At 40.0% G+C, this 23542-nt stretch overlaps 1 protein-coding gene across 8 annotated transcripts in view; it reads right to left on the bottom strand.

Annotated features, from left to right (window-relative positions):
• The window catches only part of map3k19 (mitogen-activated protein kinase kinase kinase 19), a 112802-nt gene that overhangs the window by 26028 nt on the left and 63232 nt on the right, over positions 1 to 23542 (bottom strand). For 7 of the 8 annotated variants that reach the window (XM_078228053.1, XM_078228050.1, XM_078228049.1 and 4 more), the window contains 4 exons: positions 13895 to 13979; positions 8843 to 9108; positions 3672 to 3724; positions 109 to 2853 (listed from right to left, as the gene is read on the bottom strand). In XM_078228053.1, the coding sequence (XP_078084179.1) occupies positions 109 to 2853; positions 3672 to 3724; positions 8843 to 9108; positions 13895 to 13979 (3149 nt within the window). The remainder of the gene's footprint in view (positions 1 to 108; positions 2854 to 3671; positions 3725 to 8842; positions 9109 to 13894; positions 13980 to 23542) is intronic. The other variant, XM_078228056.1, reaches the window with a different exon arrangement.

The following is a 23542-nucleotide window of genomic DNA, read 5'->3' as shown; positions in this document are numbered from 1 at the left end:
ATAACCATGCTTATGAGCATCCCTAATTGCTTTGTTTCTTTTCTCAGTACAATTTAGTGTTGTAATGCTACAAGTTAAATATGTGTAAATTTTTGAAAAATAATTTACCTGAAGGCTCTTTTCATGCATCATCTTTCCATTTCCATTTTGAAACAAACTATTCGTGCTATCATCTTCCTTTTGTAGTACATGTTTGGTCACTTCTACATTGTTGGCACAAGTATTTTTTTCTTCTAGCAACAATGCTGATGCCAGACAACTAAGCAACTCATCTGTAAGACTGTCTTGACTATCACATTCTAAGAAATGTGCTGGGCATGTTTTTTCTGTTGTCCATGTGTTAATCAGTGGTTGAACTGGTAAGCTTGTATGATTCAAACCTGGGCTTGAAATAGTTTTTACGATAGGAGAAGTGGCTTTAACTTGATCTTCATCAGTACATAAGACAGTAGACTCTGTTTCATCCTCTATAACATCCCAGTTAAGTTTATTGGACGAAGCAGTTGTAGACTTGCTTGCATCCATAGTCCCTTGACATTCTACAAATTCACTTGTTTTAACATCACCGTGTCTCTTACTCAGATGCTGTTGTAACTCACATACATCAGCAGCAATATAATCGGTGCTCTTAGTTTTTGGAAGCATTGAGGGCTTACACTGATCAGTTGTATTATTGTGTAAATTTCCATTAACAGAAGTACTATATGATTCTTTACAAATAGCTTCATCGTCCTCTGAAATGTCAGGTTTATCTGAAGTTTGTTTCAGTGAAACTTCCATAATGGTTGACAAATATTGGTTATCTAGGTGAGCTTCATAATCTGGTAATGAATGAAGGGACTCAGAGTTACCTGAGAGATGACCATTATCTTCCTGGTTATTTAATTCAGAGAACAACTCCTTGTTCCTAGAAGTTTTTATGTGCCAATTGTGTTGAGAAATGATCACATTTTCTTGTCCTTCATCGCTGTTGAACAAAGGGGCTGTTTTCTCTCCACCTTGTGATGCATCTACATTCTCCTGTTTTAAATCGACATTCTCCTGTTTTACATTTGTGTGATTTTTCTTGTGTTTAGCATTCAGATTTTGTTTTGTATTCTTTGCACTACCTTTTGCAATTCTTTGATTTGGCTTTGAATTCTTGCATACTCGCCTTTTAGGTGGTGCAGAATGAATAACTTGGTTATTAATTATAGATGTTGTGGACTTTCGTATTATAGAATACACTGGAGTGCCAAACATTTCATAAATTCCTGGGCCTTTCTCAGTTGGATTTATTTCCTGAAACATATCACTATATTTCAACACTGAGAAATCATTAGTGGAATGTGATCTTGGAATCCTTAGAATTGGTGAATTGTTAAGTCTATCTGAAATTCTGCGGATATGTGGAAGATCTTGTTCAATAGAAACTGATCCATTTTTCAAGAGGTGCTTAATTCCACCTTGTTCTTTTGTTTGTACTTTTGATGAAACTTGGTGCAGATCAGGATTCTCCAGTGAAGGAAGGCATAGATCTTTTTTATATTTTAGTAAATGAGTAGTTGGCACAAGTGTGCTTTTCTTTGTCCAACTTTGTGTTGGAATGAGGTGGCACTGTAATGACTTGGAACTAGATTTTTTTCTTTCTAGAATTGAGATATTCCTTTGATTGGCACAATTAATCTTGCTCTTTTCCTCTTTCTCTTTCCATGCTAAAATATTGAAGCTATGGTTGGCATTGTAAGACATGCTATAACTGGTGTTTTTCACTTTAACAGGAATTTTTTTTGAGAAATGGTGTGCTTTGGTAGGTGATTGTTTTGACATTGTGACATGCATGGCAGAATTACATTTTAAGTCAGTGTTAATATCCTTATGTGCCATGTATTTTTCTTTTATATAAGTGGTACATTTTGTCCCTACAATCTGTTTTGGTACAGCTGCATTCTGTCGAAAATTATCTGCTAGATTTTGAGCTATGCCTTTGTGGCTTATACTTTCTCTTGCTTTTTCTTCTTCAAGCAGATTATCATTCGGTATGATCTCCTGAAGGCTTGGAAGGACCTCATCAGCTAATATTTCCATGTTGTGTGCATTCTGCAAATGTGTGTTTTGAATTGGGTCCACACCTACAGAATTAAGAACAATGGTACTCATATTTTCTTTAACAAGGTGCTTCCTAGTCTCTAAATTCAGCTTGCTGCACAGAATTCCATCCAATAATACAATATCATCATTGCAGGAACCAGCATCAAATACTTCTCCATTTGTTAAGTTTCTTCCTACAATTTCAGGTTCTTCACATTTATGTTTTTTATCTGATCCTACTGAAGTGCATTCTGTACTATTTTCTGATCGCATTATATGAGTGACATCCTTTGGACACAAATATTTAGCCATTTCTTGACCGAGTCCTTCATTGTTAATTTTCATACTAGCAGTTACACAGTTCATACAATTACTGAGAGGCATAGGAAGAGATAAAATTAGCTTGTCATTATTTTCAATGTCAAGTCCTGTTTCTGATTGCTGTACATCCAAGTGCTCTAGTTCATGGCCATATGTGTGTTCAGGACATTCATCCACATTGAAGGATCTTTGGTTGCTGGGTGCACTGGCACTAGAGGATTCATTTGAAGTTTTTTGTTTGAGAGTTGATGCTAAGGATTGTCTATTCAATCCTTTTTCCTTTGTGAATGATTCATATGGCAATAAAGAATATGGGTATTGTTTTGAAGGCAATGTTACTGCAGTGGTATTGGAGATATCACTTTCATTTTGTTTATCAGTCATTCTTTTATCCTCTAATTGGAGAAGTCGCACAGGAGCTGGAGACTTTGTACTGCTGGTGCTCAGTTGCGGTAAAGAAATCTGCAGTTTGCAAAAGTATAAGATTTAAATTTTATCTGAAGTCATGTATTGTTTAGAGTCATCATTACTTTGTTTTTTTCTTATGTTTAAAGCAACTGGAAGTGGCATCACATTTGCAATGCTTTGCCAATGTTGTTTTCAGTTATAAAAGATCAATCAATAAAATTGCATATTAAAAAATTGCTATAAAAGTTATGCATGCTTTTGTCATGGAACACTTCAAGTAATGAGTAAATCATAGGAATGCTAAAAGCCAGGGAAATCATTGTAAAGTCATGAGCAATAGCCAATGTCTTGTGGATTGTACGTGGATCTAAAAGGACACATTTTTTTTCTAGGGTTTGTATTCACCACTGGATATTGCATTCAGCCTGCGTAGGCTTAAATGCATGGAAATAAAAGTAGATGGTACTCCACAGTTCTGGCAGCATCTGTGGAGACAGAAACACCCTTCAGACCTTCAACAGTATTTTGCTTTTATCCAAGTGAATGTGTATTGGTTGATGGCAGGGAGGATAGGTGTTGAGCCAAGGCTGCTGTACTTCAGCAGCCTTGTGTGAATCTCGGAGGGCTGCTTTAAATGAGGGGAGTAAGTTATTGCTGATAACAAGGTCCCAGATGGCAGGGTGTATCAAGCTCTAGGATGACCCGCTGCCCAATAAAAGTAAAATGGAGTAAAAGTAAAATTAGTACGAAAAGGAGGGGAGAGAGTGAACATTTATGCCATCTGAATCCCTTGATGACAATAATAAAGCTATAAAGCTTAGTTTTGTGCAGTTGATATTTAAGAAGAAAATAAATTTGGAATTGCACAATACCTTGAGTGTGTCACTGCTACTCTTTGAATCTGCTGCCACTTGTTTTTTTAACCCTTAACAATAAAAAAACACTTGAAAAATTTAGTATCAAGTTCTATGCTTCAAATAAAGCTGCAGTTTAATATTTTAAGTAAAATTGCAACATTGTAAATCTACTTGAATTGCCTTTGCAATTAAAAACTAGCAGTTAATCTTTCAGAAAATTTTAAAACTTTAATCAATATCACTTGTTAAAATTAGTTGAGTTTTAATTCTATCAAGTGAGATAAACATTTTTGAAAACTGATAATGTTGAATATTCATATAGTGAACATGATTTATTTCACCGTAATAATAATCGCTTACTGATTATCACCTCAAAAGAGCCAATGATTATAACTCTGAATTTTGCACACCAATATCCCATCAATGCCAAAACTGAACAAAAATGCCAAAAACTTTATAGTGGCACCACTTTCTACCATATATTGAAATTTGTATTGAGGTTTGCAGGCCTTATTGAAAACTCCAATAAGAACATTCAAATTATCCATACTGGTTACACTTACCTGTAACATTTCCTTGTAATACCACGAGATGGTGCTCTAACAGAATGTCTAATGCTACTGTGATTGAGGATCTGTGACAGCTCCTTGTTATACCTGCAGCTTGCTTTGATCATCTTTGTTCTTCAGCCAAGCTCTGTCTATTGTAGTGTGTTGGAGACTGTGTTTTGTAGGCCTTAATGGAATCCTTGCAATAAGTAAGTTAATTATGTATGTATTAACTACAAGAACTATGTATACATATGATAAAGATAGGATTTCTCTCCATGCTTTGTGCACACAGCTCTGACGAATACTAGACTGACCCCCAGATACAGATCATGTGTTCCTTTACATTCTCGGCCTTTTGGTTAAAACCAAGCCTCGGGTCAAGCCCAAGATGGGGTCCATGTCAGCTTGGATTTTTTTTTCTCTCTTGTGAGAGAATGAATTGGATTCAACTGAATTTTGAATTTAGTTTTTGGAGCAAGCAAGAAATGGATTTGGATTTGCCCAGTCCATCAGAGCATTGGCTTTGTAACTTTAAGAATGGAGTACAAGTTTTTTTTTAAAGTTCCTTTACATCACAGTGTGGGCAGTACTGTATTCTCCCAACCTTATATTGGAAAGCTGCAGGCCATTCAGCTTATAGAGCTTACCCTGGAATTCAATTTTATCATGGCTGATCATCTACCTCTGCCAGATTTCCGCACTGTCTTCAGAAATCTATTGATTTCTTCTTGAACATGCTCAATGAGCTTCCATGATACTCCGGGGTAGGGAATTCCAAAGATTCATCACCCTGTGAGTGAAGAAATTCCTCTTCCTCTCAGTCTTAAATGGGCTGCTTCTTATTCTGAGATTGTCCCCCCTGATTCTAGACTCACCAACCAGGGGGCAACATCCTATCCACATCTACCCTGTTATGCCTTGTAAGAATTTTACAAGTTCCAATGAGGTCACCCCTCATTCTTCAAAACTCTAGAGAATACAGATCCAGTCTCCTCAACCTCTCCTTATAAAACCATCCTGCCATCCCATGGATTAATCTGGTGAATCTCTGTTGCAATTCTTCTTTGGCAAATTTATCCTTCCTACGATAAGGGGACTGTAGTTGAGAATTCTGATTTGATTCTAAATACCCAACGTGAGGATAATTAGCAGCTAATGTTTTAATATGTGGTTTGAGAATAATACAAAATATGTAAGTAACATCTTAATGTCTCCAAAATGTTTTTAATATGCCATTAAAATAAAAGATGTATTCATGAAAGATATCAGCACAAGTCAGGCACAAATAATGCAACAAAGTAAATTGCCAATGTATATCTAAGCCAGGGAAAATACGTCCAATAGATAAAGGTGCCTTCAATAGAACCAGTTTAAATGGGTTAGAGAAAATGCTGAATCATAAGCCATTTTTTGGGAGAGAACTTCCGTAAAACAGACTGACTAATAAGAGTTATATTTGAAGGTGTCAGAGAATTATTGATTGAAAGACATGTCATCAGTTGATTGAAAGACATGTCATCAGTAGATTGACAGATCAGTGAATGAATAGAATTGCTGTTAATTAAGTGCTGAGCAGATTAATCTGATAAGTATAACTATTCTACTTTTTGGCATGAAATCTGAGATCTTTGTGTAAAGCCTGCTAGCGCATTAGCTGTGTAGGTGGAACCATCGATCTCCTATTTTGACCAAAATGAGATTTGTCTTGTCCTAATTGTATGTTTTTGAATATTGTTAATTTATGTTTTTGATTTGAACATTTCAATGTTTTAATAAAAACTAGTTTAATTGAAGAATTTCATTGAACTGAATAAAATTTTTTTTTGTCTTTGTGAAATGAAATTTTTAATGAAAAGTCACCTCAATCAAGTCACTTAAAACAATTTCTCACAATATGGACCAATACTGCACACACTATTCTAGATGAAGTCTCCCCAAAGCTTGCATAACTGCAACAAGACATCCTTACTCCTGTACTCAAATCCCTTGCGATGAAGGCCAACATGTCATTAGTTGCTTGTTTCACTTGCTAGACCCTTATAAACTACACCTCTCAAATATTTATCCAAAGTATTTCAAGTTGTTCTTGTTTACCCTATGTATTTACATTATTACGACTCCATCTCCTCTCTGAGCTTATCAGTTCAGATTGTCTGGAGGCCTTATAATCTTTCTATATCTCATTTGCACTACTATCCAAGAAGTGTCAGCCTCTGTCATTGCAGGTAAATTCTGTTGATTTGGATGTTATCCTGGCATCTGGGTATCTTGGTGTTTTCCCACTACTGAGCACACAATGAGTGGTTTCTCCTGACCATATCCTCCTGGGTGCCAACCAAGGTAGGTCTGAAGAACTGAATTGATGTTTTGGAGTACTCACATTTTCATTTAGCATCAGCCCTCCATCCTGCAGGTGCTCTAAGACTGCTGCATGTCTCTCGTCACATTCCCCTACCGTTTTACTGTGAAACAATACATCCTACATGTGGCAAATAACCCTCTGTAGGCTAGCAAAGTAGCTGACATCGCATATTGAAATATTTCTGGGAGTAAGGTGTTTCACATGTCTGTGCAGACTTGATGGGCTGGAGGGCCTCTTCAGCACTCTTTAATTCTATCGGTGTGTTCATTTGTACAGTTAATGGACCTTTTTATTAAGATTCTCTTGGGATTTTAGACTTGATACGGAGAATTATTGGGGGTTTTGATTAGGTTTATTCACAGGAACAAAGTCGTGTGGCTAATGGAAGAAGCTAAGTTTTCAGGAAACAGATTCATTTTTAAAATACAAGCAGTTGCTGCGTGGACCTGCTAAAAGAAACTTCTCTCTCTCCACTGCCCCTTCTCCCCCCCCCCCCCCCCCCCCCCGCCAACCAACCCTAAACAAGAGGTGTTCTGGAAACCTAAGTCACAGCAAGCATGCCTGTGTTTTGCTAACTAATTTTAAAGTGAGGTTTGAGTCTATAAGAGAAATATTGCTTGATTGAAACTCAACCATGCTCAAGTATTGTTCAATTGTTAAAGGTTAAACTAATTTATCTGTTATAATTAAACTGTGTTAAATAAAGTTTGTATTTATAAAAGATACGTAGTTTGTCAATAGAATGGGGCACTGCCAAGGTGTCAATGTCCAGGGGGAACCCCCCTGCACCCGATCCTCTGGAGAGCCCCAATTGCCTTCCCTTCACTCCAGTGGGGTCAGGCCACTTTTGAGGAGCTATAATAATCCCCACTGGAATGAACCATTCTGGTTGCTGGGGGGAGGTGGGGTAAGAGATGCTAGTCTTGGGCCCGCTAATGATATTTAAAATGTATGGAAATGCTCACTTCCATAATTTATGCGCCTTTCCACCAATTTCTGGTGTTAAGCTGGCGCCACCGGAAATCTGGCACTTGGAGATGCTGGTGGGCTGGGATAGAAATTGTTGGGATCTGGTCTGGCTTCATAATGTGTTGCAGTTTCTGATCTGGTACCCTAACAGTAGGATTTGCTAAAGACCCTGCTATTTGACTAATTTTCACATTAAATAAAAATGCCTTTCCTGGGTTTTGAGAAACTCTTTAGTGAACTCATTCCATGGGATTCAAATCCTGGTTAAAACCAGTAAACTACAGACAGGGAACTCCCTGAACAGCTTTCCCTCAACCCGCTCTCTTATTTAAATAGCAGGACCTACTCAAATCTGCCACTGGAAGTGGCATCTGACATTTCTGCTCCATTTTCCCCATTCTAATACTTCCTGATTCCTTGCAATTTCACCCATCGCCTGCTAATTCCATTCTGAATGCAATTCATGGTTTGAATGAAACAGCAACGTGTGTAACAGACCGAGGAAGCACCTTTATAATGCATACTTGTTCAATCTGTTGGGTATGGTGAACCTTTGAGAGTGACCTTACCTTGATAATTTTCTTTAGACCTACCTTATATGTTTGCGTACAATTAACTGTTAGAGGCAGTATTCTATTGGGCACCCATTTTCTCCCATGGATTTTACACTGCTTTTCTCTGAAGATCACTCTAGAGTGGCACACAGGGTAGCCTTCCTTGCACTTGGCATACAGCAATAACTTTACTACTGCACCAACAAATCTAGCAGTTGTTGTACTTCAGTGCTCCATAACAAATCGGGAAACTGTTTTATTGCACTAGTTGCGCAACTAGTCTGATTCCCTTAAATTGTTGCTTCAACTTGTTAAACAGTTGCATTTGCACTCAATTTCCGAAAAGTTACAAGTGACCTTCCAGAAGCAGCCTGCTGAGTGATTGAATAAGTAGGAGGTTAAATTGCAAAGCAGAAGTTGCAGTAGGGACTGTCATGCAGCAGGTTGACAGATATTTGACTGTTCATTACTCCTGCTCTGAGATTGCAGGAATCAATTTCTACAGTACAGGTTTTTTTTTTAACTTTAGGAATGGTTAGATGGCCACAATAGATTTTTCCGGTCTTATAAGTTCTCAAAACAATTGCAGTTGTTTCTAGCTTTGTACTCAACTTAGACATTTCTGGAACATTTGGAGATTGGAGCCTTGTAACCACTTCCAGGTATTCATTATTCTCTACCTATTTTCTAAAATCTCTGCAAATTAATACTATATTAAGAAAGTGAACAAAAATATGGAAGTCTGCTTACTTTGCCGAATATAAGCTTGAGAGTCCTGCGAGGAATCCAGATGTATTTCAGTGTTACTAATATTTGGTTCAGCTTGTGAGCCCTGCATTCCAGTGGTCTCTTCAATACTGGGCACATTTTTAACCTTCTTGTTCCTTCTGGTAAATACATTTAATGAAGATGGCCTCCTTCGCTTCATTGAAGCAAGTAGTGTTTCATCTGGAAGTGATGAATGACGTAATTTTTCTCCAAGTCCTTTCCATGGATTTGCCAATGCAGAAGATGTGCTGTCAATTGCATCATAAATTACATTATCTTTCTTGAACCTATTATTTATATACTCATGCTACCTTTACCCTCAGCTTTTAACTGACACAACTGAGTAAAAACCTCAGATAAATCCATGATTAAAAGTACGTTGAACACGACTTGTTTGTGCATTAATAATTTGTTCTTGTTTTCCTGCTTTTGAGCTTTTCTATGCATCATTGTAAACTTGAGGCGAAGAAAATAATTTTTTTTGTTAAAATTGCAAATACCAGTACTAAGCAGTGATGATACATACGCAACTTCAATAAAATCCAGAAAAATATTGGGTTATGTTTTCAAATGAGACCTAAGCCACTTCATTTCTTTTAAAGAAAAGAAAGAACTTGCATGATCTCAAGATGTCCCAAAATGTTTTTCAATGCTTTTGAATGTGTAGTTTCTGTTGTAAAGTAGGAAACAGAGGTTAATTTGTACACAAGTTCCTACAGATGGCAATATGAAAAAGTCAGATACAGTGTGTCAAAACTGGCAATCTCGGAACTTCAGTCCATGTTGGATTTTGAGTCGGGTGGTTTGGGTTGGGTCAAGGTCACTTGAACTATTTGGAGTGTGGGGAAAAGCTCGGCACGCAAGACTGAGAACTAGTCAGTGTGCCATTGCAGCACCTAACCCAGCAAGCTGATAAGTTACTTTACTCATCTCTAATAATAAAAACAAATGCATGATAGCTTAAAAATATATTCAGTTTACAAGCATTGCTGGTTTTGGATAGCCAGATTTGAGACACTGTACCTGTAATTTATTTTGATAATTGAAGGATAAGCATTGGTCAGGACACCAGTGACAACTCCCATGCTCTTCTTCAAGATGACCTTTTACATCCAACTGAGTTTAATGACTCAACTCAAAGACAGCATCGCCAATACTGCAGCATCCCTTAGCATTGCAATTTAGGGTTTCAACATAGATTTGAGATTTCAAGTCTTTGGAATGGGGCTTGAGCCCACAACCTTCTGACTCAGAAGCAAAAGTGCTATCAACTGAGCCACAACCGTCACCACAGTAAAAGATTGCCCCACCTGTCTTTTCAGTGCTTCTGCTCAAGTGCATCTAGTAAGGGAAATATAAGGATTGAGGGTTAACATCCCTCACCATTTCCCATTTGTAAGCACAAACCAGGTGCAACAAAATGCTTTTTCTTTAAAAATGGGAACTGAATTAATATGGGTACATAATTACTTTACCAGAGGCTAGATCTTATTTGTTTAACATTGATGTCAATATTATGAATATCAATACAACATTTGTGAATGTAAAACATGGAATTTCTCTGTGCAATTTTAACTAATACACAAACATTTAACCACAACTACTTGGAATTTTAGCATTGAGGATTATGATGGGTTAATTCTATAACCCTGTTGGGAGTAAACAATGTTCAGAAAAGTGATTCCACATCTCTAGCCCTTGAACCCTTTTGAACATAGTTCACTGATTAAATTAGCCCATTGCTGTTTTCTTATGCATCAGATTTTATAATTGAGGCTCATTGGGGTACATTATTGCCTTTAACTGGATAATAATTTAGCAGAACAGATTTTCCACCCTTTAAAGAAACATACATAGAAACATAGGAGCAGCAGGAGGCCCTTTGAGCCTGCTCTGCCATTCATCACAATCATGGTTGATCATCCAACTCAATAGCCTAATCCTGCTTTTTCCCCATAACCTTTGATACTATATCTAGCTGCCTCTTGAATACATTCAATGTTTTGGCATCAACTACTTTCCGTGGTAATGAATTCCATAGGCTCACCAGTCTTTGGGTGCAAAAACATCTCCTCATCTCCATCCTAAATGGTCAACCCTGAATTCTCAGACTGTGACCCCTGGTTCTGGACACCCCATCATTGGGAACATCCTCGCTGCATCTACCCTGTCTAGTCCTGTTAAAATTTTATCAGTCTCGGGAGATCCCCCCTCATTCGTCTGAACTCTAGCAAAAACAGTCCTAACCTAGTCAATCTCTCCTCATACATCAGTCCCGCCATCTCCGGAATCATCCCAGTAAACTTTCACTGCACTCCCTCGAGAGCAAGAACATTCGAGACCAAAACTGCACACGCTATTCTGGGTGTGGCTTCACCAAAGCCCGGTATAATTGCAACAACACATCCCTGCTCCTGTACTTGAAACCTCTCGCAATGAAGACCAACATACCATTTGCCGCCTTTACCACCTGCTGCACCTTCATGCTTTCCTTCAGCGACTGGTGCACAAGAACACCCAGATCCCGCTGCACATACTCCTCTACCAATTTACAGCCATTCAGGTAGTAATCTGCCGCCTTGTTTTTGCTTCCAAAGTGAATAACCTCACATTTATCCAAATTATACTGCATCTAACATTGATTCACCCACTCACCCAACCTGTCCATATCATGCTGAAGGATCTCTGCATCTTCGTCACAGTTCACCCTCCCACCCAACTTGGTATCATCTGCAAACTTTGAGATGTTACATTTTGTTCCCCCATCCAAATCGTTAATATATATTGTGAATAGCTGGGATTCCAGCACCAATCCCTGTGGCACCCCATTAGTTATTGCCTGCCAATTTGAAAAGGATACATTAATTCCTACTCTTTGTTTCCTCTCTGCCAATCAGTTTTCTATCCATTTCAATACACTTGCCCCAATCCAATGCACTTTATTCTTACACGATAATCTCTTATACGGGAATTTTGTCAAATGCTTTCTGAAAGTCCAAATATACCACATTGACTGGTTCCCTCTTGTCAACTCCACTAGTTACATCGTCAAAGAATTCCAACAGGTTTGTCAAGCATGATTTTCCCCTTCATAAATCCATGCTGTCTCTGATCCTGCCACTGCTTTCTAAATGCTCCACGAGAGAGTTCTTGATAATGGATTTGAGAATTTTCCTCACGATGAATGTTAGGCTTACTGGTCTATAATTCTGCTTTCTCTCTACCTCCCTTTTTGAATATTGGAGTGATATTAGCTACCCTCCAGTCTGCAGGGACTGTTCCAGCATCTATAGAATCCTGGAAGATGACCACCAATGCATTCTATTTCTAGAGCAACTTCCTTAAGTATTCTGGGATGTAGATTATCGGGCTCTGGAGATTTATTCGTTTTCAATGCCATCAATTTTCCCAGCACCATTTCTCTACTAATATTGATCTCCCTCAGTTCTTCCCTCTCGCTATATCTTGCATTCTCCAATATTTCTGGTATCTGATTTGTGTCCTCTTTTGTGAAGACCGAACCAAAGTATGTATTCAGTTGCTCAGCCTTTTCTTTGCCCCCAATTATACATTCCCCTGTTTCTGTCTGTAGGAGACCTATATTTGTCTTCACCAACCTCTTTCTCTTCACGTATCTATAGAAACTCTTAGTATCGGTCTTTATGTTTTCTGCAAGCTTACTTTCGTACTATATTTTCCCTTTCTTAATCAATCCTTTGGTCCTTCTTTGCTGAATTCTAAACTGCTCCCAATCCTCAGACCTATTATTTTTCTTAGCCAATCTGTCTGCTTCTTCCTTGGATTGGATACTATCTCTAATTTCCTTTGTAAGCCATGGATTGGCCCTCTTACCCATTTTGCTTTTGTGCCAGACAGGAATAAACAGTTGCTACAGTTCCCCCATGCATTCTTTGAATGTTTGCCATTGCCTATCCACTGTCATCCCTTTAAGTAGCTCTCCCCAATCTATCAAGGCCAACTCACGCTTCATATCTTCATAGTTTCCTTTATTAAGATTCAGCACCCTAGTCTCCACATCACCCTACTCTCCACCTTGATAAAAAAAATTCTATCATGTCATGGTCACTCATCCCCAAGGGGTCTCGCATAATTAGGTTGACAATGATTCCCTTCTTACAGTCTAAGATGGCCTGCTCTCTAGTTGTTTCCTCCACAAGAAAACCATCCCGTATACACTCCAGAAATTCCTCCTCTATGGCATTGTGGCTAATTTGATTTGCCCAATCTATGCGCAGATAGATGGTCACTGATATTCCCTTATCACATGCATCTCTAATTTCATGTTTAATGCCATTCCCAACATCACCACTGCAGTTTGGGGGTCTATATATGAAACATTCAAGAAACATTGAATTTTCATTTCATTGAGTTTAAAGACCTAGTGAGATTTTAAAGTCTATTGATATCCAGTTATCAGTGTGTCCCCTGATATCTGACTCAGAAATATCCTATTTCAAGATGCAAAAGATATTTTCCCATTTTTTTCTACAAATGGCATGCCAATTTTCTGTTTACCCATACTGGCAAAGAATATGATTTCCCGTAGCTGGCTTGTAAAGCCTCCCCACTTATTGGGTAAAAACTATGACTATGAACTAACGGTCATGCCTGTCCAATTGTTCTGTGTTGTTCCAGTTGATGTGGAGTCTGTTTCACAATGTAAGCAGGGACAGATTCCACAACACTAGAACCTCCCAACAGATTAGAGGACTAAATGTATAATAGAAGTGGTTTGTGATAGAAGAGGATATTTGTTAGCATGATGCTGACATTTAAATTTCTCTCTCTTTGGAGAGCCAACTATTCACTCCTGCAACAACCCAGCAATAAAGAAGCTTTTAGAAAAGTTCTGTTGAAATATTACTATCTCTTTTTAATTCCATTGCAGCTACCTCCATTATGTTTTGATCAATTCAGATTATTTATATTTTTTGTTCTAAGTTACAAATACACTTCAAAGCCACAAATTTTTAAATCTACAGCAAGTCCACTATAATCAGTTATTGTACTTACCAACTTGTTTCTAACCCATTGTGTGAACAAATCATCTCCTCTAATGCATTTTTTCCAATGTTAAAATCAAGAAGAATCTGCTGACCTATAAATATATTTTAAGACAAGATTATTCAAAATGATATTCTAGTGCAACAAGCTACTTTCTATATAATAGACAGTACAAGTGTCATGAAATGTCATTCTTGGGTGAGGTCAATAGGTCATGATTTAAATATTAATGATTAGTTATTCAATTGGCTGGATTTGTTCTCAATGCGAAACAAATGGCACCAGACATGCATCACATTTGTACTTTCCCATAGACTTTTCATGTGGCCTTGCATTGAAATTTACTTTAAATTACTGGTGATCAATGAATCAGAAGATTGTGACAGAAGTGCACATTATTTTGAGGAAGAGCAGGAGAATTTTCTCCGAGTGTCCTGGCCAATATTTAGCCCTCAATCAATTCATGAAAGCAGATTACCTAGTCACATTGCTGTGTGTGACACCTTGTTGTGTGCAAATTGATAGTTGTGTTTCTTGTATTACAACAGTAACTGCACTTCAAATATATTTAATTGGTTGTAAAGCACACAGGTTATATCCTGAAGTTATGAATGACTCTGTATAATTGCAATTTAAAAAAAAGTCCAATACCCTTTACAAAGAATCTGGGGCTTTTGTGAACAGGGTAAGCTCTTGCCTATCTCCTTACCCAATAGATTAAAAATAATCACTGAATTGTGCTAAACCTGAACCAGGATGTGTCACCTTGAATATTAAATACGATGTGTATTAGGTGCAAAAAACTAAAAACAAAAGAAATAAGATAAAGGAAGACAGAAAAAGAGACAAAGTAGCAATAAACAATAATACTTGATTTAAATCTCTTCACAATCAAAACCTGAAAGAATGAGATTTTAATTGTAAAAGTACTTAGAAATGGTCATTTTCAGTACCAGAGATGGTGTTTGGCACTAATTAAGATTTACCTCCCTACAGCGCAGAAGAAGGTCATTTAGCCCATCGAGTCTACACTAACTCTCTGAAACTCTCTCTTACTTGCCCCCCCCCCCCCCCCCCACCCACTCCAGCCCCATCTGTGTATTCATCCATGCCAAAATAGGTCACTTTAGAGGCATCCTGCAAAAATGGCTACCCTGATCAGATCATTTCACATTACATATCACCCAAACACCTTAAGGCTATTACATTTGACTCTCAAGTGCTCAGCCTACCTCAGATTACCCTGGAAGGATAAGGTATGTCAAAAATTTGAGCAACAGATGAAGCTAGCTATTCATACTGCTACAAAGCAGTAGCAACACAAGTGGTATTCACCACTAACACAATGCTGCCGTCAAGCCAAAAAGATGTTCTGTCTATAATACAAATGAATAATGTAGTGTATGAGTTTCCGTGCCAGTGTGGTGCTAGGTATATAGGCTGTATGTCCCAAATATTGGCAGACCATATCAAACAGCATGCCTGTTTCACTGTTTACAATGGGCCTAAGATACACATCATACCCAACCAGCCCATGCTTACAAAACCCAAAACACACTGTGCAATATTAGATGTGATTCTGCAATTGGCCATTTGCCAAATTATCCTCAGTGCACTAAGAATAATGCTAACAACCAATTTAAGATTGTCAGTTGGGTTCACAGTGTAGCACGTCTGTGTATACTGGAAACTACATATATTAATACAAAAGGCCCTGATTTTTTTTTGCAGATAAAAGACATGTTCACACATTGCGCCTGTTTCAGCGAAACAAAATAAATGACAGCTATTCATTGATTCACTTCCCAGGGCAATGCCTTGACCAATCACCATCCAACTGCCAGGTGTAAATTTTAAACAATGCTTGGCAGTTATCTATCAGTCACCATCAACTGGTGTCTGTGTTTAACTACACTGCCCCAATGAAGCAATTGAGGCTACCTTGTTGAATGTTTTTAAGGCAAAGATAGATTTTTTTGAACAGTAAAGGAATTAGGGGTTATGGTGAGCAGGCGGGTAAGTGGAACTGAGTCCATGAAAAGGTCAGCCATGATCTTATTGAATGGCGGAGCAGGCTCGAGGGACCAGATGGACTACACTTGCTCCTAGTTCTTACGTCCTTATGTATTTGCCATGGTGACGTCTCTACCAATTAACATTCTCTTATATAGTATAAATTGTTGTTTTTCCCTATACTGGTATTCTTGTGAAGTGTTTTGATGAGCGCAAGAGAAAAATCTTCGACATGTCTCTTTTTTCAGCAATCCTCAAGTTCTGTACAACCAGATGACTATTTTGTGTATTTGAATGGTGAGTCAGACAGCAAGATACCATAATTCTTTGAGATGTAAGGCATCTGGGATGGCAACTTCCAAATGCCCGTGTTTAACTACATATATGATCATTAGATTTCCATTGTCCGATTTCATGTAAATAACATCATGTTGGTTTCACTCTTACCTCGACTGCAAAGTCAATTTTTAATATTCATTCAAGTAAAGATGATGTGGGTAAACAACATTTACTAATAATCTGACTATTCAGAAGTTCATGTCCAAAAGCCCGGCATCTGTAGCAATGTTCTACATTTCTGGATGTCTCAAATCATAACTCTTATTCTGGGTCTGTCTTGGAATTCATTAGTTACTTAAAAATGAAGAGATCTTCCTGGAGGTAATGGTCTTTCATTCAAAATACCTTTATTTACATCACAAACTATTTAAACATCAGGACATAGCTCCAGCCCTTGTCTAGGGTATTTCACTCATCTTCTGTGTGGCCTCACTATAACATAGCTACTTACGCACATGCTCAGTAGTTAGTACTAGAGTTAACCCTTTCTTCTTCATCTCTCCTGAATCTTTATCCCCATTTTATATACACATCCTCCTACACCATCCCCAAATTCTCTGCTTTTAAAGGGACAGTCTCCCTTGTAGCTTTACCAGTTTTCTTTAATGAATGCAGGGTTCCTTCTGAGAGAGTTGGGAATCTATTTGCTCTGAAATCAGTTCACAACTGGTTTCCCACATTTGTGGTTCTTGTAGGTGTGATGTTCTTCTGAGGTTGAGGGAGTGCAGCCCATTCTGCTGCTGGTTTTCTATCCATTGGGCAGTTCTGTTCCTTTGAATGATTCCTGACTGTGTCTGGATCAAATATGATCTTGGTTGCTGTAAGTTCTCTATTACAGTACTTTCTTGCTGGTCTCTAATCTATACCATGCCTCCACTTTTGAGAATATGAAGGCTGAGAGCCCTGTGTCTGGTTACAAGTACAGGTTTGATTTGCTCTGTACGTCTCCTCCCATTTTTTAGCCCAACTATGATCTTCCATCTTGACATTTGGTATCAATGGATGGGGAAGGAAAGGAAGTTGGATTCTTAGCCTGGTGGGTTTACAATGGTGTAGAGTGATAATTGAGCAGAACCAGCTCAAAGTCATTATTCTTCCACAGGAGGTTTCTCATAGTATGTATCCCTCTTTCAGCACCGCTGCTTGATTGAGGGTACTTCAGACAACATGCAGCTGATATGTGATGACAGACGGCAATTCCTGCATGTCTGTGCTTAGTTCTCGGGGAGCTCTCACGTCACCTATATTCTGACCCACTCCCAGGTGCCACAGATCTTTGAAGTACCTTGACGATTGCAGGGCTGGCACTTTGGGAACAAGGGATATCCAGAAGACCTGGCTGATGCCATTCTCCAGAGAGCTGCTATGGAGAGTTACAATTCCGCAGATGTCTCCATTAGGTCTATGATTGAGCATATGCATCTACAATGCTCCTTGTCACTCAAAGAGCAGGTTTAACTCCCTGAGAGTCCTTGTGGTTTCCCCCCCCCCCCCCTCCCCTCATCTCATCAGGGCAACAGCAGCAAGAGATGTAATGATCTTGCTGAACACATTTTCAGAGGTCAGAACAAGGCGTGCTGAAAGTATTGGCTTACATGGTGTGTGGCCTGGCAGCACATTCTCAAATGATGGCCAGTGCTTAATTGGCCAAATGATGGCCAGTGCTTAATTACTCCACATGTGGTGTTGAGTAATGACTATATTGATAATATGAGAGAAGTGAATTTATAAGAGTTCATTATCAGACTTGAATAGGAGCCCAAATTCCACACCCTTAAATGTCTGTGATCATTGAAGCAACTAGCAGCATGATGGAATCTAGAAAACTTCCAAACAGTTCAAGTGAACATAAATTTACCATTGCCAGAACTATATACAATGGTTGTTTCACCTGTGTGCCTTCAAAACTCCATAATCTTTCTTTGTCTACCTCTATACCTATGTGCACTCTCAGCATCTGCAGCTAATGTGGAGGCAGCCCATTGATTGTGAGGACTTTGGCAGGCATCCTCTGGAGGCCTGAGGATTAGAGAGGACCCTGGCCTGCTCAGAGTTTGCTGCTCAGATGCAGGTGCATTCTCCTCGGCCTAACTTGTTGGAGACAATTGCATCACTTACAGAAAGAAGAGAGACTGAGCAGCAGAGGATCCTTGGAGTGTCCTGGGATAAAGACCTTAGGGTGCCTGGCTGGTGGTCTTCCTACCTGTGGCACCACCTTGACTCCTTGAGGAGAAAGAGCACCTGGAGGGAGGTCGAGGTGCCCGTATCCCTTTCGCCTAGCCATTGCTGCAGTGCACTCATGGCTACAGAGGTAATTAGAATGAAGGTCTAAGTGCATATCTAGCAGCCATTGTGTATTCTATGGGACTTCCCTTCCATGGAGGTAGACATGGCTTACATGCCACAGCCATGACAGACAGAATGTGGACAGACTCCTCCAGCCTTTCGTTCGATCTGCGTAAGGCCTCGCTCTACTTGTTTCTCTGCTTGTCTCTGCATCTCCAACATGTCTCTTAGGGCTGAGTCCAGAGGCATATCACTTGCGTGGAATTGTTAGGACAGGCGCTAAGCTATGCAGGCATTTCTGCTCAACAAAGAGCATTCTTGATTCTGAATAACATAATGTTTCAGAAATGTTTCTATTTTTGTATTTCTTTGTGCCATCAAGTTGACCTTTAACATTTAGCTTGATTCTTTCAGACTCTGAGTTGAATAGATGAAGGTTGCAGAGTTATTTTGTTTAGCCATTAAACTCTGTCAGATAAAACAAACTCCAGCTCCTGTATTCAATTTGAATGCAGTAGGGTGTCCACTGATTTGCATAGAATCCCTACAGTGCAGAAGGAGGCCATTTGGCCCATCAAGTCTGCACCGATCCCAATCATTTCATTGTCAACACTCCAACATTGGCTTTTATTTTTCTTCATTTCTCCTTAGAAGGTGATTTCCTGATTGTCAAGGTCTTGAATGGAGGTTTGTTTAACAGATTTCTCCTGTTTGTAAACACAGATCTCCTGAAACAGCAGACCATTCTAAAATGTTCTATTTAGCCATACCCATGACACAATGCAATTGAGGTGGGACATTCTTTGCACCTGTGGATCTTCTTCTCACCAGAAGGGACATTGGAAAATAGCAGTTGGCACCTTTTCAGGGTGTTTCACTGGTTGTTGCCTTGCCATGCTTTCAGATTTATAATCCACAAACTGACTGCATTGGGCCGCTCCTGCGGGAATTCCCTTGCATCTCTTACAAAGACATTATTCTGCCTCTGCTCTTTGGCCTGTCTGGCCAATTGTACTGAGATTGTGCAAAGTCAGAAAGGGAGGGAAGAACTCAGGAAAATTACAGTCACCAGAGAAATGGTACTGAGTAAATTGTTGGAACTGGGGGCTGACAAGAGCCCAGGTCCTGATGGCATTCACCTAGCTTCTTAGCAGTGTCTAGTGAGATTGTTGATGCATTGGTTTTAATTTTCCAAAACTTCCTCTATTCGGAGAAGGTCCCAATGGATTAGAAAATAGCAAGTCTAACTATTATTCACAAAGAGAGATAGAAAGCAGGAAACTACAGGCCAGTTAATTTTTGTCAAGGGAAAATATTGGAAGCTATTATTAAAGAAGTTATAGTAGGGCACGTCGATAAGCTCAAGCAGAGTCAACATAGTTTTATGAAAGGGAAATCATATTTAACCAACTTATTGGAGTTCTTTGAGGAAGTAACCTATGCTGTGGATAGAAGGGAGTAAGAAGTCTCACAACACCAGGTTAAAGTCCAACAGGTTTATTTGGTAGCAAAATCCACTAGCTTTCGGAGTGCTGCTCCTTCGTCAGGTAAGTGGGAACCATTAAGGTAAGAAGGGAACCATTGAATGTACTAAAATTTCTAGAAGGCACTTGATAAAGTGCCACGTGAAGGTTATTGCAGAAAATAAAAGTTCATGTTATAGAGACAACATTTTAGCATGGATAGAAGATTGGCTAACTAACAGGAAGCAGAGAGTTAGCCATAAATGGGTTGTTTTCAGGTTAGCAAGAGGTAACGAGTGTGCCAAAGGGATCGGTGCTGGGGCCTCAACCATTTACAATTTATATAGATGACTTGGATGAAGGGATTGAAGGGATCATTGCCAAATTTGCTAATGACATGAAGATAGGGACGAAAGTAAGTAGTGAAGTGGACATAAGGAAGCTCCAAAAGGTGAGTGGGCAAAGACCTGGCAAATGGAGTATAATGTGGGAAAATCTGAAATTATCCATTTTGACAGAAAGCATAAAAGAAATCTAAATGATGAGAGATTGCGGAGCTCTGAGGTGCAGAGGGATCTGGTTGTCCTAGTGTATGAATCGCAAAAGATTAGTATGCAGGTACAGCAAGTAATTAGGAAAGCAAATAGAATGTTATCATTTATCATGAGAGGCATTGAATACAAAACTGGGAAGTTATGCTTCAGTTGTCAAGGGCATTAGTGAAATCACATTTGGAGTATGATGTACAATATTGGTCATCTTATTTGAGGAAGGATGCAAGTGTGTTGGAAGCAGTTCAGTGAAGATTTACCAGATAATACCTAGAATGGGTCTTATGAGGAAAGGTTGGACAGGCTAGGCTTCTATCCACCGGAGTTTAGAGCAAGAGGCAACTTGATTAAAACATATAAGATCCTGAGGGGTCTTGACAGGGTGGATGTGGAGAGGATGTTTCCATTTGTTGGAGAATCTAGAACTAGGGGTTATACAGTTTAAAAATAAGGAGTTGTCCATTTAAATTGGAGATGAGGCAAAATTCTTTCTCTCAGAGGGTTGAGCGTCTTTGGAACTCTCTTCCTGAAAAGGTTGTGGAAGCAGAGTCTTTAAATATGTTTAAGGCAGAGATGGATAGATTCTTGGAAAACAACGGATAACAGGTTAACAGAGGTAAGCGGGATGCAGATTTGAGGTTATTATCCAATCAGCCATGATCTTATTGAATGGTACAGCATGTTCAAGGGCTGAATGGCTTGATCCTGCTTCTTATAGCGGCGGCACGGTAGCACAGTGGTTAGCACTGCTGCTTCACAGCTCCAGGGACCTGGGTTCGATTCCCGGCTTGGGTCACTGTCTGTGTGGAGTTTGCACATTCTTGTGTCTGCGTGGGTTTCCTCCGGGTGCTCCAGTTTCCTCCCACAGTCCAAAGATGTGTGGGTTAGGTTGATTGGCCATGCTAAAATTGCCCCTTAGTGTTCTGGGATGTGTAGATTAGCGGGTAAAATATGTAGGGATATGGAGGTAGGGCCTGGGTGGGATTGTGGTCGGTGCAGACTCGATGGGCTGAATGGCCTCTTTCTGTACTGTAGGGATTCTATGATTTCTTATTCATATGTATGTTCAACTTACTTAATCGTGTTTTTTTATGAGGTAACAGAGGGTTGACAAAGATAATGTGGTTGATGTGTTGTACTTGAACTTCCAAAAAATATTTGAAAAAGTGCCACAAAGTAAGTTTGTCAGTAAAATTGAAAACCCATGGAATAATAGGGCAGTGCCAGCATGTGTACAACTTCGACTGACTGACTGGAAACAGTCACAAATGGTTGTTTATTGAACAGGATCACAGTATATAGTGGAACTCCCCAGGGATCGAAATTAGGATGACTCTTACTTTGATCTATATTAATGACCTAGTCATGGGTGTGCAGGGCACAATTTTAACAGTTTCAGATGATACAAAACTTGAAAGTATTGTGAACTGTGAGAAGGATAGTGATAGATTTTTAAAAGACATAGACAAGCTGATGGAATGGGCTGAGCTGAGGCAGATGAAATTTAATGCAACAAATTGATGTATACATTTTAGAAGGAAGAATTAGCGAATACAATTCTGAAGGGATGCAGGAACAGAGGATCCTGGCGTATATGTGCACAAACAGTTGAGGGTTTCAGGGAAGGTTGAGAAATTGGTTAATAAATAAATGTTTCATGGCGACCATGTTGCGTTTCGGGTCGGAGGGCCAGCGAGTGTGTGGAAGGGTGGGGGGCTGCTGTTGTTCACGTAGTCCGACTTCAGCCTCTCAGGGTGGACCCGGGTCAGAGTGCTGATCTCGGGTCTTAGCTCTGATTCTGGGTCCTAGTGATGGCAGTAGCAAGCACTGTTGCTGATGGGGATGGGCTGGAACCTCTCTGAAGTGGCAGTGCTGCAGCCTCAGGACTTATCAAGCAGCACTGTCTGTGGCCACTAATGCGTGGGTTCTGGGTATGTGTTTGAGAGCGGGGTGGGAATAAGGGTTCTGTGTTACCATTCTGTAGCCGTGGGGGGGCATGGGGAATGTATATGTGGCTTGGGGTCTGTGGGGGGGGGGAAGGGTATGGGCAGTGTTTTGCTGGGGGCTGTGGGGGGGGGTGGTGGTATGGGAAGTGTATGTTGCTGGGCTGGGGCAGAGTTCATTAACTCTCTATCTGTGTCTCCCCTTCCCCAAATTTCCCCACCCCCACTCTTCAGATCAACAAGATGGCTTTTGTAATGCAACCAATTGACCTTGCTGCTTTTTTGGTTGCTGCTGGAGCTGAGAATGTGGAGCAGGATGATGAATTGCGGGCTGAGGAGGCCCAGGCCTTACCAACATGCAGGAGTGGAGGGAGACAGCCACCAGAGGCAGCACGTGGCTGCCATTCGTCCCGAGGGAGCGGGGAGAAGAGGAGACCCCAGCAGGTCCGCATGCGAGGGTCCTTTGAGCAACTCCGGCTCCGAAAAGAGACAGTGCGACACCTGTGCCATTTGTTGCCGGACCTGGCACGTCGGGGCACAAGGGGGTGGCACCCACTCCTGCTGTGAAAGTGACAACCGCCTTAAACTTTTACACCACTGGGTCCTTCCAGACTGCCAGTGGAGACCTTTGCAGCATTTCCCAATCATCCGTCCACAAGTGTGTCAAGGAGGTCACGTATGCCCGGGTTAGTATATTAAATTTGACCTGGAGCAGACCCAGCAGGAAGCCTGGGCTGCAGGTATCGCAGCCATTGTGGGCATGCCAATGTGCAGGGGGCTATAGACTGCCCTCAAAGCCCCGGTGAAGAATCCAGGGAGATTCATGAACAAAAAGGGTTTCTATTCAATCAATGTGGACTTGGTGTGTGACCATCAGCTGAACATCATGCATGTCTGCGCGAACGTGCATGACAGCTTTTTATTGAGGAGCTCTGATGTTCCGGAAGTTTTTGAGGATGAGCCCAGGGTGCAGGGTTGGCTCGTGGGTGACATGTGGTACCTCCTTCGGATTTGGCCGGTGACACGTATGCGGAGACTTGAGACTGAGGCGGAGACACTATA

Source organism: Mustelus asterias, chromosome 14 (genome assembly GCF_964213995.1).
Source record: "Mustelus asterias chromosome 14, sMusAst1.hap1.1, whole genome shotgun sequence".
Lineage (NCBI taxonomy): Eukaryota > Metazoa > Chordata > Chondrichthyes > Carcharhiniformes > Triakidae > Mustelus > Mustelus asterias.
This window is presented reverse-complemented; position numbering and strand designations above follow the sequence as displayed.